The 15,480-nt window shown below is 34.8% G+C and overlaps 1 protein-coding gene across 2 annotated transcripts in view; it reads left to right on the top strand.

Moving 5' to 3' along the window:
- The window catches only part of LOC135221769 (transient receptor potential channel pyrexia-like), a 10,336-nt gene extending 1,773 nt beyond the window's left edge, over positions 1–8,563 (top strand). Inside the window, exons 1-5 of one of the 2 annotated variants that reach the window (XM_064259588.1) lie at positions 1–287; positions 2,658–2,721; positions 3,524–3,659; positions 5,270–5,425; positions 5,553–8,562. The exon at positions 1–287 is cut by the window's left edge and continues 314 nt beyond it. In XM_064259588.1, the coding sequence (XP_064115658.1) occupies positions 2,681–2,721; positions 3,524–3,659; positions 5,270–5,425; positions 5,553–7,817 (2,598 nt within the window). In that variant the 5' untranslated portion in view covers positions 1–287; positions 2,658–2,680 and the 3' untranslated portion in view covers positions 7,818–8,562. Of the gene's footprint in view, positions 288–2,657; positions 2,722–3,523; positions 3,660–5,269; positions 5,426–5,552 lie in introns of both variants that reach the window. The other variant, XM_064259589.1, reaches the window with a different exon arrangement.
- Positions 8,564–15,480: the final 6,917 nt, after the last annotated feature.

Genomic DNA, 15,480 nt, shown 5'->3' with positions numbered 1-15,480 from the left:
AAGCTTGCATGCCTCCTGACAGCTCATTACGTAAGTGACTTACTTCCTCCGTGAACGTGTGCTGTTCTGCTGACAAAACTGCGTCCGGAAGAATCGTCTTGATTCAGAAGCATACCACGAGTTGTGTATGTTAGTGCGATCAGGAAGTTCCGTCATTTCAAAGTGTCTAATTAGTGTCGATTTGGGAAGGCTGGATCACTCTTAGTGACAGTAAAGTGATTTGTCAGTGATGTGAATTTCTGTTGAGCACATTTTGTGAGAGGGCGATACCAACGAATTATTAAGGTGTAAGTATATTTGACATCCGTATAGACTATACATAGGTGTTCATATTTTCATACGTGCACATGAATACCAGTCCCGGATCTAGAAATATTTCATATGGATGCACTTAGGCACGTAGGATTATAATATATATATATATCTATGGATTTATCACGTTCCTAACTTTCGTGATTCAGTTATACATATGTGTGTGTGTGGTGTGTCTGTGTCATGTATATATATGTACGTATATCAATATTTTATATGCATAAACACACATACACAGTAACAGTGCCTAGTTTTTTTTTTTTTTTTTTTTTTTGTACAATTATTGTTGGTTTTTGAAATAATGGTTAATCATTAACTAAGCAAATTTTTGCTACTACCTAATAAGGATTTATTGAAAGAAAATAGTGTTCTATTATTTATATCCATGGGGGGCACGTGACCAGGTCCTTCCTCCCACCCCCCCCCCCTCCCCCATTAAACCTCCACTGATGAATATCCATGCAGACTCGTATATTAATGTACCCTGTTATCGTGTTTATGTGGAAGTGTGAGCGCGCATTAAGTGAAAACATATCGACACTCATCGTAGTATACATACTCTTTATGTTAACAATTATCATATAGCTCTAATGGAAATTTTAGTATATATTGTACATTAAAGTGAAAAAGCTTATGGCGTTCTTGAGTAGATGATGTACATTACCAGGCAAAAACCTTGATAGCTTATGGGCTGTGTGTATTCAAGGAGAGAGAGAGAGAGAGAGTAGGCTAGGATGGCAAATTTTCACCAAGCCTTTTTGAAAAAAGTATTCCATCTCTTGATCATTTGAAAATCATATGAATTTTCACCATAATTGTGACGTTACATAATGTTTGAATAAGTTGTACAAAGTTTGTTAGATAGAAGTTTTTTTGAAAGTCAAAGCTAGAAGGCATTTAGGGTAACGAAGGAAATCTGCGCGCAGCCGACGTACCAAATTCACTTCACCTAACCTAACTTGACCTTAGTATAATACCAAACCTTTCATTCCAGGGGAGTTACATCAGGTCCGAATTGTATGTTTTTAAGGGAAATACACAGAACTTGACAGCAAAATTAAATAAAAGAGTAGATATAATTATAAAAATTAGATTATTGAAGGCGATTTCTTTCTTTCTTCTTTTGCATTTACTGAGAAGTGATTTTGCCATTTCATGGTGATTTCACAGTTCCCAAAGTCTTCATAATCAAAACTTACTACTAAAATGACCGACGAAGAAGGGTAGAGATAGAATAGCAAACACTCTCTCTCTCTCCAGTTTTTCCCGGAGGCAAGTCTTTATGTTCCTTTTGCATGAAACTCCACCCCATTTTCCTTCCCCTTTGATTCCTCGTGCCGATTAGGCCTAAATTAGATGAGGCATCAAGTTTCTTCCCCTTTTGACATCAGCAAGACACGTAAACGTAAAGAATGTCTGTCTTGGCCAAAATAATATAATTTTCGCCTTTACGGAATTGATGAAATCGTTCGTTTCATAAGGGTTAGATATGCATTATAAAGTATTGTCCTTCTATATCCCAGGCCCAGAGGAAACTAAGAAAAGAAATGGGAAGGAGGAAAAAAGGTTGTAATGCCTGAGTCAGGAACACTTGGTTGACGAAGATGTTCGTTTGATTGGTGAAACTATTAATAAAGGCAAGTTGGCATTTCATGATTGATATAAAACAGCTCGGGCTGACATATCTCATGTGTAACTTGATTATAAAATTCATATTTTCCTTTACTGAATCTCCCGTTCCTTGCACGCTTAGGTATGTGTGTGTGTAGTTATGTACGTACATACATATACATACACACACACACACACACATATATATTATATTATATATATATATATATATATATATATATATATATATATATGTGTGTGTGTGTGTGTATGTATGTATTGATATATTGATATGGCTTACGAAAATACAAGACCAAGCCGTAAAGGAAAATTATACTCTCGTTTCTCAGGCCAAAGTTATTTTTTCCAATGTCGGCTTCTCTTTACATCATTTTCCATCCTTTGTAACTGGCAGGTGCCCATGTATGTGTGTGTGTGAGATTATTGCTACTAAAATGCTTATGTATTTAGGTACCTATTAGCGTCTAATAATTCTTAAAGTAGCAAATTTATTTAGCTCAGCTGTAACAACAAGTGTAGCAGCATCAACTTCAGTAATAGTCCATGATTTATGATAGTAGGAGTAGTAGTAGGGTTATCAGTATGATAACAGTAGCAACTATACAATATGTTTAGGAACGGCAATAGTATGAGTAATTCTAAATATGAAGTAATTGCACTTTTTAATAGTAATTGGCTTTTATCATGTGTAATCGCTGCTTTCTTTTCCGCAGGTGGTTAATTCGTATATGAGAATATGTTCGGCAGGATATGGAACTCCCTCCCCTGGATTCAAAGGTAAGCTCGCTCTCTCTCTCTCTGAGTACCATTTCATACGTACGCATTTATTCAAAGCTTTCTACTTGACTATTATATTTGTAATATTTCTTTCGTGGTTTTCAGTAGGCTATATATACTGATTCTACTTCTTGAGTTTTAGCTTACATTTTTATTTACACAAAAGTTATTTCGAAATTAACTAAAAGATCTACTTGAAAAGAAAAATTCTCAATTCTCTACATGATTCCGAGTTTTCTCAACTTTCCATTATTTAAATTTCCCATCTTTTAATTAGTCTGAATTCTCAAGAATTCGTCATGGCAGTTATGACGGACCATCGACGGATGGTCTCTTGTTTGTTCATTTTTCAGAAACAATTTTAGCAGAGATCTCACATTCACAATCCCTGATTCCCCTTTCCTGCCGAGAGCAACCAGATTCGCTGAACAGCAACACCAATATGCAATAAATGTCTCGATGTGGAACTTCTCAGTTCCAGTTCCTCACACCGCTGGGCTGTGGAACAGGTTCCCTGAGGATTCAAAAGTTCACGCGAAGATGCACTACGCTAATACTCCTACCATTTTAATTATTCTCTTATCTTACATTTTTATCTTTTTTTTTCATTTTTCTTTTTTCATAAGTGTTCTCTTCTTTCTGTACTTCCCATTGCCTTCTGTTGCCTCGTCCTAATGAACATCATATTCTTTGAAGCTTGAATTTCAAGTCAATGTCCCCTGTGGGCTTTCTCCATTAGAATACGGTTTATCTCTTGAATAATAATAATAATCATAATACTAATATATTCTGAATTTTCCAGGGACCTTGGGGAGTACACGGATGAGCAAGAACTGCGAGATGTGCAGGTGGGGCGTTACACCAGAGAGAACTCCAAGTCGCTCGAGTCTTTGAGCGACGACATAGATGCAAATACGGAAATCCCTCCAGTTTTCTCTGTAAGTATTTACAATTTATAAAACATACATACACACACACATACATACATATATATATATATATATATATATATATATATATATATATATATATATATATATATATATATATATATATATATATATTTCTGGCTCACAACAGGACCGAACCACGATGCTCGAATGAAAGACCAGGGCTCATTTGAAAGGCTGGGGTTCGGTCTCGTTGTGATCAGAAATGTATTCCTGTGAAACACGTGCTGATGTGTCATTAGTTCCATCTAGCATATATATATATATATATATATATATATATATATATATATAATATATATATATACATACATACATACACTCTATGACCACTAAGCTACAAAGGTTTTTTTATCCAATTCGTTCTACCTCGGAAATAATATATTTTCATATATGTTAACCGAAGGGGAATTTTTTAGTTGATAAGAAGTTCGTCGTCTCGTAGGACCGAACCAGCGAAACACCAGAACTCAAAAGACTGCAGTGACTCTCCTTGTGGTTTAAGGCGAGTCACTGCAGTCTAAGTTCTGGTCTTTCGCTGGTTCGGTCCCACGAGACGACGAACTTCTTATCAACTAAAAAATTCCCCTTCGGTTAACATATATGAAAATATATTATTTCCGAGGTAGAGCGAATTAGATATTAAAGGACATTTGTAGTTTAATGCTTGTATATGAATCACGATGATATGATAAAATTCATTCATATATATATATATATATATATATATATATATATATATATATATATATATATATATATATTCCATCAGTGAGGAAGGCTCCAAAAGACAGCGTTGTCCTTTCGTATCTCGGCTATCATTTTTAAAGTGAGGTTGCTAGCTCAATACTCTTCTCTACCGTGCTGGTGACCTACCACAGTCGGCTAACCTTCAGATACATAGCTCACTGCTGAAGACAGTGGAAACTAAGTAGATTGTAAAGGAACCTGCCTAAATTGGTTGACCACCCCCTTTCCCCCCTAGAGAATCGAAACGTGACCCTGACATTGGTGGTGCGAGTACCATGAGATTAGATTAGTCATAGACTTTCTTGACCAAATTCCGTTCACTTCTATTCATGTCATTAAGATGATTTTCGTTTCCTTTGTTGTATTCATCAGGCAAAGCCTTTCTCGACCAGCATGGTACTTGTAATTGTTCGGTACCAGAACAATGTTTAGATATTTTTATTGGATTTAATTACAGGGACTAGGATACTCGTTTCCCTTCTGCGATTATGTTTGTAAACATACGTACATAATTGCGTATATTTACTATTTTTTTTATAATATATAGTTTGCTCTCCTGTAAATTTTCGTCAGTTTTGAATTACCTTTTATATCTCCAGAGCATAGAAAAATCAATATGACCTTCCCTGACAGGTCTGTCAAGTTAAACATTCCCAGTTCGCGATGGCAGATAATAAAATTTGTTCGCCAAGTTAGTGAAATTTGAAGTGACTGAATTTTTGCCACTTTCAAGAATCATATACAGTGAAAGCCAAATAGAGCAGCAAATAGATAAAATTTATGATATGATTTTTGTTATAATCATCCACGATTTTTAATTCATCTTAATTTTCCCTTTCTTTTTATAGGCTCTTCAGCAGTCTGACATTGATGCTCTAGAGAAGCATCTAGATGACCTGGACTCAATTAATAAAACCAAGTGTGGAGGTTTGACCCCACTACATGTTGCTTGCCACTTCAAGAATATACAAATACTGAAAACTATTCTAGCGCGTAAACCATTGGTAAGAGCTTGTTTGTTGCTAAAACTGTACTCTGCTTTTCTTTGTTTACTTGTATGCATCATATAGCATGAACATTTCGTTATGCTTTCTTATTAACCGCATCTCCTGTTCTGTTTCTTCACAACAGATAAATCAGTTGGATGGTGTAGGAAACACGGCGCTGCACATTGCAGTGGCTGAGAAATGGCACGAAGGTGTGCAGGCGCTGCTGCAACATGGCTCCTCGCCTGATCTGAAGAACAACCCTCGAGATGCATCCATAGATATAGCAGAAACAGCGTTGCACATTGCAATTCGGCAAGGCGATGAAGTTTCCACTTGTCTTATTCTTGAGACCAAGCCGGATCTTGCACTCTGTGACAGTACTCAGCGAACTGTGCTGCACTTGGCGGCAAAATCTTCAAATGATAGAATCCTAAGCAAGTTACTCGATGAGAAAATTTGCCAAGAATTACTGGATGCCACAGATAACAAGGGTAATAGCATAATGCATGCAGCATTATCACGACTAGAGAATGAAGATGGTGCTGTAGAGAAAATAATAAGGATGTTGTTTGAGGAAGGGGTCAACGTGAATAGTTTAAACCACCAGAATGAATCGCCTTTATATTTAGCAGCACGAACTGGCCAAGACAAAGCACTGCAATTTCTTTTGATGTTGGGGGCTGATCCAAGAGTGTTAACTAGTCGAAAGCAATCCTTACTGCATGCTGCTTGCCGCAGCGGCAATGCTTCTTGTTTAAGAAGTTTGCTGAGCACTGGCAACCTATATGATTTTGTCACTAAAGCTGATGATGAAGGCAACGAACCATTTGATTATGCGTTGCGAAGTAGTTCACTCGATTGTTGTGAACTCCTACTGAGTAATGGCGATCACTTAACACGAAAGGACAAGGATGGCATCACTAGATGTTCTCTGATTTTAGATTACATTCCGTCTGCACATGAACTTTTAAAGCACACCCTCGATAAGAGCATCACTCTGTCAGACAAGGCACAACATGATCCTGATTTTCGTATCTCATTCGATTACTCCTCTCTTCTTGCACCTGTAGAGGACCCCAAGCACTGCTTCCAGAGTTCGATCATCTCTGATCTGAATAGTAGCAGCGAGAGTGAAACGCTTCTCAAGCATCCACTGGTTGAAAGCTTCTTGTTTAGAAAATGGAACAGAATCAAAATCTTCTTTTATGCCAATCTCTTCACTTTCTTCACCTTCCTTTTGATGCACTCCTTCTACATCATTTCTACATTTAGAAGGGATCCGATGGCGTCTTCTAGGTGTTTAGTGAACATCTGGGTGTTCCGTTTTCTTCATATCTTAATGTACATGTTTCTTCTCGTTCCAGAAGTGATTATCACGCTAAGTAATCCCAAGAAGATCCTGAAACACTGGGAGTCTCTAACCAAATTTGTTTCCCTCATTTCATCAGCTTTTGTTGTTTTCACACCAGTGGCAATGTCACATCTGGATTCTCAGGAGTGCGGTTCCTTCAGCATCTCCAATGTTACCTTAGTTGACATCGGCAATACCACTGATGAATTGGCCAGCAAAACAAGTAGCGTCTCCTTCCAACGTCACATAGCTGCAACGTCTGCCTTTTTCGGGTGGGTGGAACTGATGATGCTTTTTGGTCGGTTCCCTGCCCTAGGTGTTTACACGCTGATGTTCACACGGATCGCAAAATCGATGCTGCGCTTCATGATGGCCTTTGTGACTCTACTGGTGGGATTTGCTATTTGTTTCCTGGTACTCTTCTACATGAATGATTCGTTTTCGTCATTTGGACGTAGTATCGTGAAAGTGCTCATGATGATGGTTGGTGAAATTGATTATACGAGTCTCGTCGATGATAAGACTCCTGCCATCAGTTTCATATTGTTGGTGGTATTTATATTCTTGGTGTCCATATTGATGATAAACCTCCTGATCGGTGTTGCTGTAAATGACATCTCGAATCTGGAATTCTATGGGAAGATAGAAAGGCTGTCAAAACAAGCCTCATTTCTTGAGTCACTCGAGAATCTGCTCTTCTTCCTCAGACAGTCCAGGCTGTTTCCTCGCCGCCTCATAAAATGTTTAGGGAACATACTTACTATCAAACCAACGCTGGATATTTCTTTAAATAAGATGCGCTTTAAGAGATTTGGAAAATATAGGATTCCAGCAGAAATAATTGAAGCTGCTCTCGCTACAGGGAAAACAAACGGGGATTCCGTGTCACAAAGATGTCACCAGGATATCATTAGCAAAGAAGAAGAAACACAAAAGACACTCGACAAGATTTTGCACTTGCTGGATGCCCTCCATTTGAATCTTGACGGCGGTTTGTTGTCTACTACGCCTTCATCATCTCGCCTAAGAATGAATTTAGCAAATGAACTGCCCTGATTAGTCGTGAAGAGACAAACTTACTTTCAGTCAGGATCATAAGTCTGTGTGTTTTACGAGTTTAGTTGACAATTACGATCAACTCCATGCATAAGAAGGGTGTGAAAGGAAACTTGGATGCTTAATGAATCTGTGATTTCTGTTTTATCTACAAACACTGCTCAGCTAAATACCAGGTTCCTGTCCCTTCTAGGGCACATGAAAGTATTTAAAACAGTTAATACTTATGCGTGGTCAGAACAAGGTATGCATGCATGTTTGTACGTATGTAGGTACCATTGCTCAAATTCGAATCTCGCTCCAGAGATTAATGATCTATGTGCTTGATAAGAAAAAAAAAGTTATCGTAACGAAGGTACAGTACTTAATTCTAAGGGCACTCTTGATGCAATAACGTTTAAACATTTTCTGCGCATGCTAGATTGTCACAAAGAGGAAATTATTTCATTATTTCTATGGTAATATTTAATTAAACACTGCGCATATGCATATATTGTGTATATATATACCAAGTCATTTAACTCTGTGATTCCATCTAATCATATCACACTAATATATGATTAGTCAACCAAAAATTAACTAGGGCCAATTATGAGGTGTTTTTTTCTTCCTAGTCAGGAATAACTCTCAATAAAGAGCTTCTTTTAGAATATTTTTGTATGATATGTAATTATTTATTATTTATCATTTTGTTATATCTATAATAATTTTAAGTTTTCTGTAAAAAGTTTATTTATACATCTCTTTTGTATTAAAAAATCAACAGATCAAAGTAATTTGATTTTCCAAGTTTGCTTATGAGAGTCCATTGAAAACCAATATTTCAAATAATCAAGACTCCATTCTCCAGGAACTCTATACCTACTTACCAAAAACCTAGTTGAACAACAACTGGTTTCATGCAACGTAAAAACACCATACAAACTTACCAAAAAGGCCATCACTTTATTGCAATCTACTTCTGCATTTAAATCACCTGGCACAACTGTGCTTCCATGTTCTCCAAACCCAGCCATGCATAGATTCGTACTCTACCAATAAGATTTTCTTTTTTCATCTCATTCCTGAACTATATTCTCTTGACTTCTTTTTCCCGCGCACTCACTATTCCCATGCAATCCTTGAACTAACACGTACTCCTCGCTTCTTCAGTCTTCACATCTCTACATTATATATATATATATATATATATATATATATATATATATATATATATATATATATAAATATATATATACATATATATATATATATATATATTGTGACAAAGTGCCAAGTATCTGGTTACTACACTTACCATTCATTAATTGTTACCTCACAACAGCCAGACACCTGAACCCTCATCACAGCTACTAAACGACTGAATACTCTAAAGGCAACTGTGATCCCTTAACAACTTACCAGTATTGCAGAAAATCAGACTAAGTTCATCAAAACAGGTGTGCAGTTAATATTGTAAGTAATCAAATTAATCAAAGGGCATCACTCCATGAACAACTTTAAAAGTCTAAGTATTTCCCTGATTTCAGAAGTCTAAGTACTTCCCTGGTTCTAAGTCACTTCAAATAAATTGAAGGAAAACAGATCAATTACCACTCTATGTTTCTACCTAAGCTAAATATAATCATATGCAAATATACTGGTTAGAAATTAAATACTTATAAAAATTTTAAATACAAAAATTTATTACCCAACTCAAAATTTATAAGTGAAATTCACAATATCAGGGAAAATTACTGTTACTTGAAAGCAAAGTAAACTTTAATTAATTCTTGAATCAATTAAGTAAAATTAAATCAAAATTAATCTATCACAAAATTCAAGAAAATTAATTCAATCAAAATTCAAAAGTGTTAGGCAATACTTAAAATTTGGAAATTAATTCACAAGTGCTAAACAACAATAAAACTTGAAAAGAATTCTAAGTGCAAATTAATTCACAAGTGTTAAATTCAATTACATGTGCAACAATTAAGTAATGAAAATAACTTAAGTTAATTAAATTGTGAATGCAAATGAAAACACAGAAAAATGTGGAAAATGCCAAAATTGCAAAAAGTATTAATCACAGAGAATATAAAATAAAAACACACACTTCAATAAGAAAATGAATAAATGCACAAAACATAAAAATCACTTCAAATGAAACAAACACAAAACACAAAAATTTGCAATGTGTAAAAATGTAAATCTTTTCACTCAAACCATTGTAACCATTAGTTATTAGTTCTCTAAACCATCGTAACAAATAGTTATTAGTTGCAACCAATAAAAATATAACACACTTTACCTTCTTGGTATACCAATTTTCTTTCTTTGCTGCAGCTTGTTCAAAAATTCACCACTAATATAATGTTTGTTCAGATTCCACAAAACACCAAATAATACTAAATACACTCTAAGAAATATCAAATCTGAAATCTACAAGTTACGAGTGACCATTCAGTAAGTATGAAATCGTTACATCACTTTAAAATCAAAAGTGCCGTGCGATGGAGAGAGAGAGAGAGAGAGAGAGATGTCTGAACTAAACGTGGTTCTAAGATGTAATGAAAACTCTTCTTTGTATGGGCACTTCAAGAGCCTGGTGGGTTCAAAACGTTCTGAGCAAGCATAAGATGACGCAATACTTTTAGAAGCTTCGAATGTGATGCAACTTTACAGACAAACTGTGAAATCTACACGTGAAATTCAGCAAAGATGAACGCGTACGAAACGAGCAACATTTCATTGCACGATAAAAAACGCATCCAGCTCAACAAAGAGACACGTACCCGATCGAGACAGAAATCGAGCGATAATTAAGATTGACATGTTTTTTAAAAACAACACAGAGACTCGAGTTCCTCTAATCTCAAGGCGATGAAAAGTTACTGAAACAATTCTAGCTTCGAACGGACAAAGATAATCTCTCTCTTTCTTTACTACATTATATATTCTTTTACAATATGTTATGCAAAATCTGAACACACATTTTAAACATCCTACAACTCTAAGACTAGCTAAGGAATCTGAAAAATGTTGCAAAATTCTATACATAACATTTTATGCAGTCAAAGAGGGGATATATGTGTTTTGAAAGTAGCAATATATATATATATATATATATATATATATATATATATATCTATATATATATATATAATATATAGATATATATATATATATATATATATATATATATATATATATATATATATATATATATATACCTATTATTGTTATATATTGCTACTTTCAAAATTCATATATCTCCTCTGTGACTGTATAAAATGTTATGTAGAATTGTGCAACATTTTTTCAGATTCCTAGATAGCATAGAGATAGGATGTTTAAAATGTGTGTTCAGATTTTGCATAACATATTGTAAAAGAATATATAACGTAGAATGTAGAAAGAGAGAGATATTCTTTGTCCATTCACAACTACGATTATTTCCCTATTATGTCAGCACTGTGAGATTAGAGGAACTCCGAGATTTCAGTTTGCTTTCCTAATCTGTCAACACGTTTGATAAGCGAGCTCCAGTCTTCGCGTTATCATCAAAACATGTCAGTCTTGATTATCGCTTGACTTCGTCTCGATCGGGTACGAACATTATTGTATACTGGTCTCATGCGCGTATGTCTTTGCCGAGTGCTACGTGCAGATTACACATTTTGTATGTAAAGTTGCTTAAGATTTCGAAGCTTCTAGAAAGAATTGTGCCAAAAACGTTTTTGTGTCATCCACTGTCCAGCTTCCGTAAGGAAGAGAATTTCCTTACATCTTCAATACTCGAGGCATTCAGATCTCTCTCTCTCTCTCTCTCTCCCTCGACATCCTTGAAATTATATTAACGTAAATTGGTCACTCGTAACTTGTGAATTTCATATTTGATATTTCTTAGAGTTTATTTAGTGTTAAATAGTGTTTTTGTGGAATCTGAACAAACATTGTTGTTGTAACGGCGCCTAGTTTTTGTGAAAGTGTAAAACAAGCCTGCAGCAAAGAAAGAAGTTGGTATACCAAAAAGGTAAAGTGTGTTATATTTTTATTAGTTGCAACTAATTTCTAATGGTTATGATGGTTTGGTAAGAAACTAATAACAGATAGGAACAGTGGTCAACTAATAACTAATAACAGATGGTTACGAAGGTTTGGTAAAAACTGATGGTTACAATGTTTTGAGTGAAAAGATTTACACATTGCAAATTTTTGTGTTTTGTGTTAGTTTCATTTTTTGTGCACTTGTTCATTTTCTTATTAAAGTGTGCCTTTTTTATTTTATATTTTCATTTGCATTCACAATTTAATTGACTTAGTTATTTTCATTGCTTAATCATTGCACATTTAATTAAATTTATCACTTGTAAATTAATTTGCATTTACTTAGAATTCTTTTCAAGTTTTATTGTTGTTTAGCACTTGTGAATTAATTTCAAATTTTCAATTATTGCCTAACACTTTTGAATTTTGATTGAATTAATTTTCTTGAATTTTATGATAAATTAATTTTGATTTAATTTTACTTCATTGATTCAAGAATTAATTAAACTTTTTCAAGTAACAGTAATTTTCCCTGATATTGTGAATTTCACTTATAAATTTTGAGTTTAATAATAAATTTTTGTATTTAAAATTTTTATGAGTGTTTTCTTTATTTTTACACCAGTATATTTGCATTTAATTATGATTATATTTATGTTAGGTAGAAACATAGAGTGGTGATTAATCTGTTTCCTTCAATTTACTTGAAGGGACTTAGAACCAGGGAAGTACTTAGACTTCTGAAATCAGGGAAAGACTTAGACTTTTAAAGTTGTTCATAGAGTGATGCCCTTTGATTAATTTAATTACTTACAAGATTACCTCACAACTGTTTTGATGAACTTAGTCTGATTTTCTGCAATACTGGTAAGTTGTTAAGGGATCACTGTTGCCTTTAGAATATTCAGTCGTTTAATACCTGTGATGAGGGTTCAGGTGTCTGGCTTTTGTGAGGTAACAGTTGATGAATGGTAACCAGATACTTGGCACTTCGTAACTAAATATATTATTATATATAGTATTATATATATATATATATATATAATATATATATATATATATATACATATTATATATATGCATACTACAATATAATATATATATATATGTGTGTGTGTGTGTGTGTGTGTATCGAGCTACAAATGCCCTTTAATATCTAATTCGCTCTACCTCGGAATTAATATATTTACATATATGTTTAACCGAAGGGGAATATTTTAGGCGATATAGATTTGCCGGCTGATAGGCAAATCTATTACCGCCTAAAAAATTCCCCTCGGTTAAACATATATGTAAATATATTAATTCCGAGGTAGAGCGAATTAGATATTATAGGACATTTGTAGCTCGATATATGTATATGAATCACGGTAATGTGATATGACTTATATATATATGTATTATTAGATATATATATATATATATATATTATCTATATATATGTGTGTGTGTGTGTGTGTGTGTATAAAACTGCATCACGAAGATTTTTTATGTGATATGTATATAAATAAAGGCAAATGCACGAAGGAAAGTGAAACAATGGCGTACCGCTGCAAGGCCTTTCAACATCTTATCCTTTACTAAGCAAACTGATATAGTAAGTTTACAAAGAAAGCTTGCATAAATGACAGATAGGGATTATAAAGGAAAATATATACCTGGAACTCAACAAACTTGGAGAATTATAGTAGACCTACCCAAAACAAGTGTACAATTTAAGAGGTTTGGGTAGGTCTACCAATTTTCCAGGTGTGTTGGATTCCAGGTACATATATCCCTTTGTGATTCCTATCTGTCATTTACACGAGCTTTCTTTGTAAACTTACTTTCAGCTTTATATCAATCTGCTTAGTAATGGACAATGAGTCGAGAGGCCTTGCAACAATATGCCATTGTTTCACTTTCCTTCGTGGCTTTTGCCTATATATGTGTGTGTGTGTGTTACAAGATTGGTCTGTGCATTGACACAATTAATAACAGGACCTCATTTAAAAAGGATGGTATTTAGCAGATATTTTTTCAGAAAAAGTTACACACTTCCCAATGGTAACTGACCTCATTGTCTGATAGCCATAAAATTTTACAGCTACCGGTCGGTGAAGACAGTTATCATGGGAAGGTTGTAACTTTTAAAAAATATATATCTCCACTGAATACCACCCTGTCTAAATGAAGTCTTGTTATTAATTATATAATATATGTATATATATATATATATATATATATATATATATATATATATATATATATATATGTAAGTGTTTACATAATAAAAAAATGGAATGGATATGCAGGTCATATTATAAAAGGTCTAAAACTTAAAGAAGGTACAACCAGATTGCTTGCAGGAATGTGATCAGACTAGAGACGCTAAAGATGACGTATACAATAAGTATGTAGGCTAAGATAACATGCCGTCACCTGTAGTCATTCAATTGTTTATAAACATTAGTCCAAGCTCCCTGCTTGAGACAACTACCCCGACTATTATTCAAACGGCCTACGTGATCTGTAGCGTGTCTCATTCGATTGTGTTCGTATGAAACTATGTCATCTGATAGTATGTTCATATGCGAACTACTGTCTGTTCCTTCATAACTTGTAACAGAGATGGTAGACAGGCAGAACAGAGTTAGCTATCGTCATTAGAAAGACCTGTACCTCTTTACCTAAGCTTTATCATGTAGAGGAATAGGATTAGCCATCATCATGGGCAGAAGCGATCAAGCTATCGTCATAGAAGACTTGTACGATCATACCTGATCTTCATCATGTAAAACTTCAGAAGAATATACTATTTTTATACCTTGTGTTTTCTACAAGAACCTCACCGAACCATGAGTTTAACACATCGTCGTAAAGATAATACCGACTTCGTAAGTGATCTACAAAACCCCAGACACTCCATTGAAGATGGAAGTGCAATACCAACCGACTTAGCGTATAGATTATCGCTAGTCTAACTTACCTCATAGGGCGCCTTATCATACAAGGCACAAGCCCTAATATTTGGTGGCCAGCGTACCAGAAGAACTCTACAAAGTCCTACGAAGAAAAAACAGAATAATATAAATCATGTATCATAAGAAGTCAACGACGACGGAAGCAGCAGATTCTTCAAGCAACATAGTGAGCGACTTCAGAAAACAATAAGAACTCTTTAACGACGACGAAAGCAAGAGATTCTTCAAGCTAACTTAGTATCATCATTAGTGAATAACTTCAAGAAACAAAACCGACGTGTCCTTTTTCCTACGACAACGCAAGCTTCGTCTCTCATTAGAATCATTCAAGAAAACATCGTTAGTGAGCGTTTCCGGCACTGCAAGAAACAAACCGAACGCGTCTGCAGCATCGGATCTTTCAAGGGCTCGAATCATCGAAACAACGCGCACGGGGGAAACTGAAGCCAAACCGCTAAATAGAGAAGGAGGACCAAGGCCGTGTGTCGTTATCGGAACACCGTGACTTCCCACAAAAGCAAGCTAAGTACAATTTTTTATTCATTTGGAGTAACTTTGAGTGTTCCTTTACAGGTAGAATTTCGTTATTCCTGTGGCTGAAGTTACGAGACATTCTTAATCTTACTTTTTTACAGAAATTATCTATATCATTGAGATTTCGCTCCTGCGAG

The sequence above is a fragment of the Macrobrachium nipponense genome, chromosome 3 (assembly GCF_015104395.2).
Source record: "Macrobrachium nipponense isolate FS-2020 chromosome 3, ASM1510439v2, whole genome shotgun sequence".
NCBI classification, from domain to species: Eukaryota; Metazoa; Arthropoda; class Malacostraca; order Decapoda; family Palaemonidae; genus Macrobrachium; species Macrobrachium nipponense.
The sequence above is the reverse complement of the archived record's forward strand: the minus strand, read 5'-3'. Positions and strand labels throughout refer to the sequence as shown.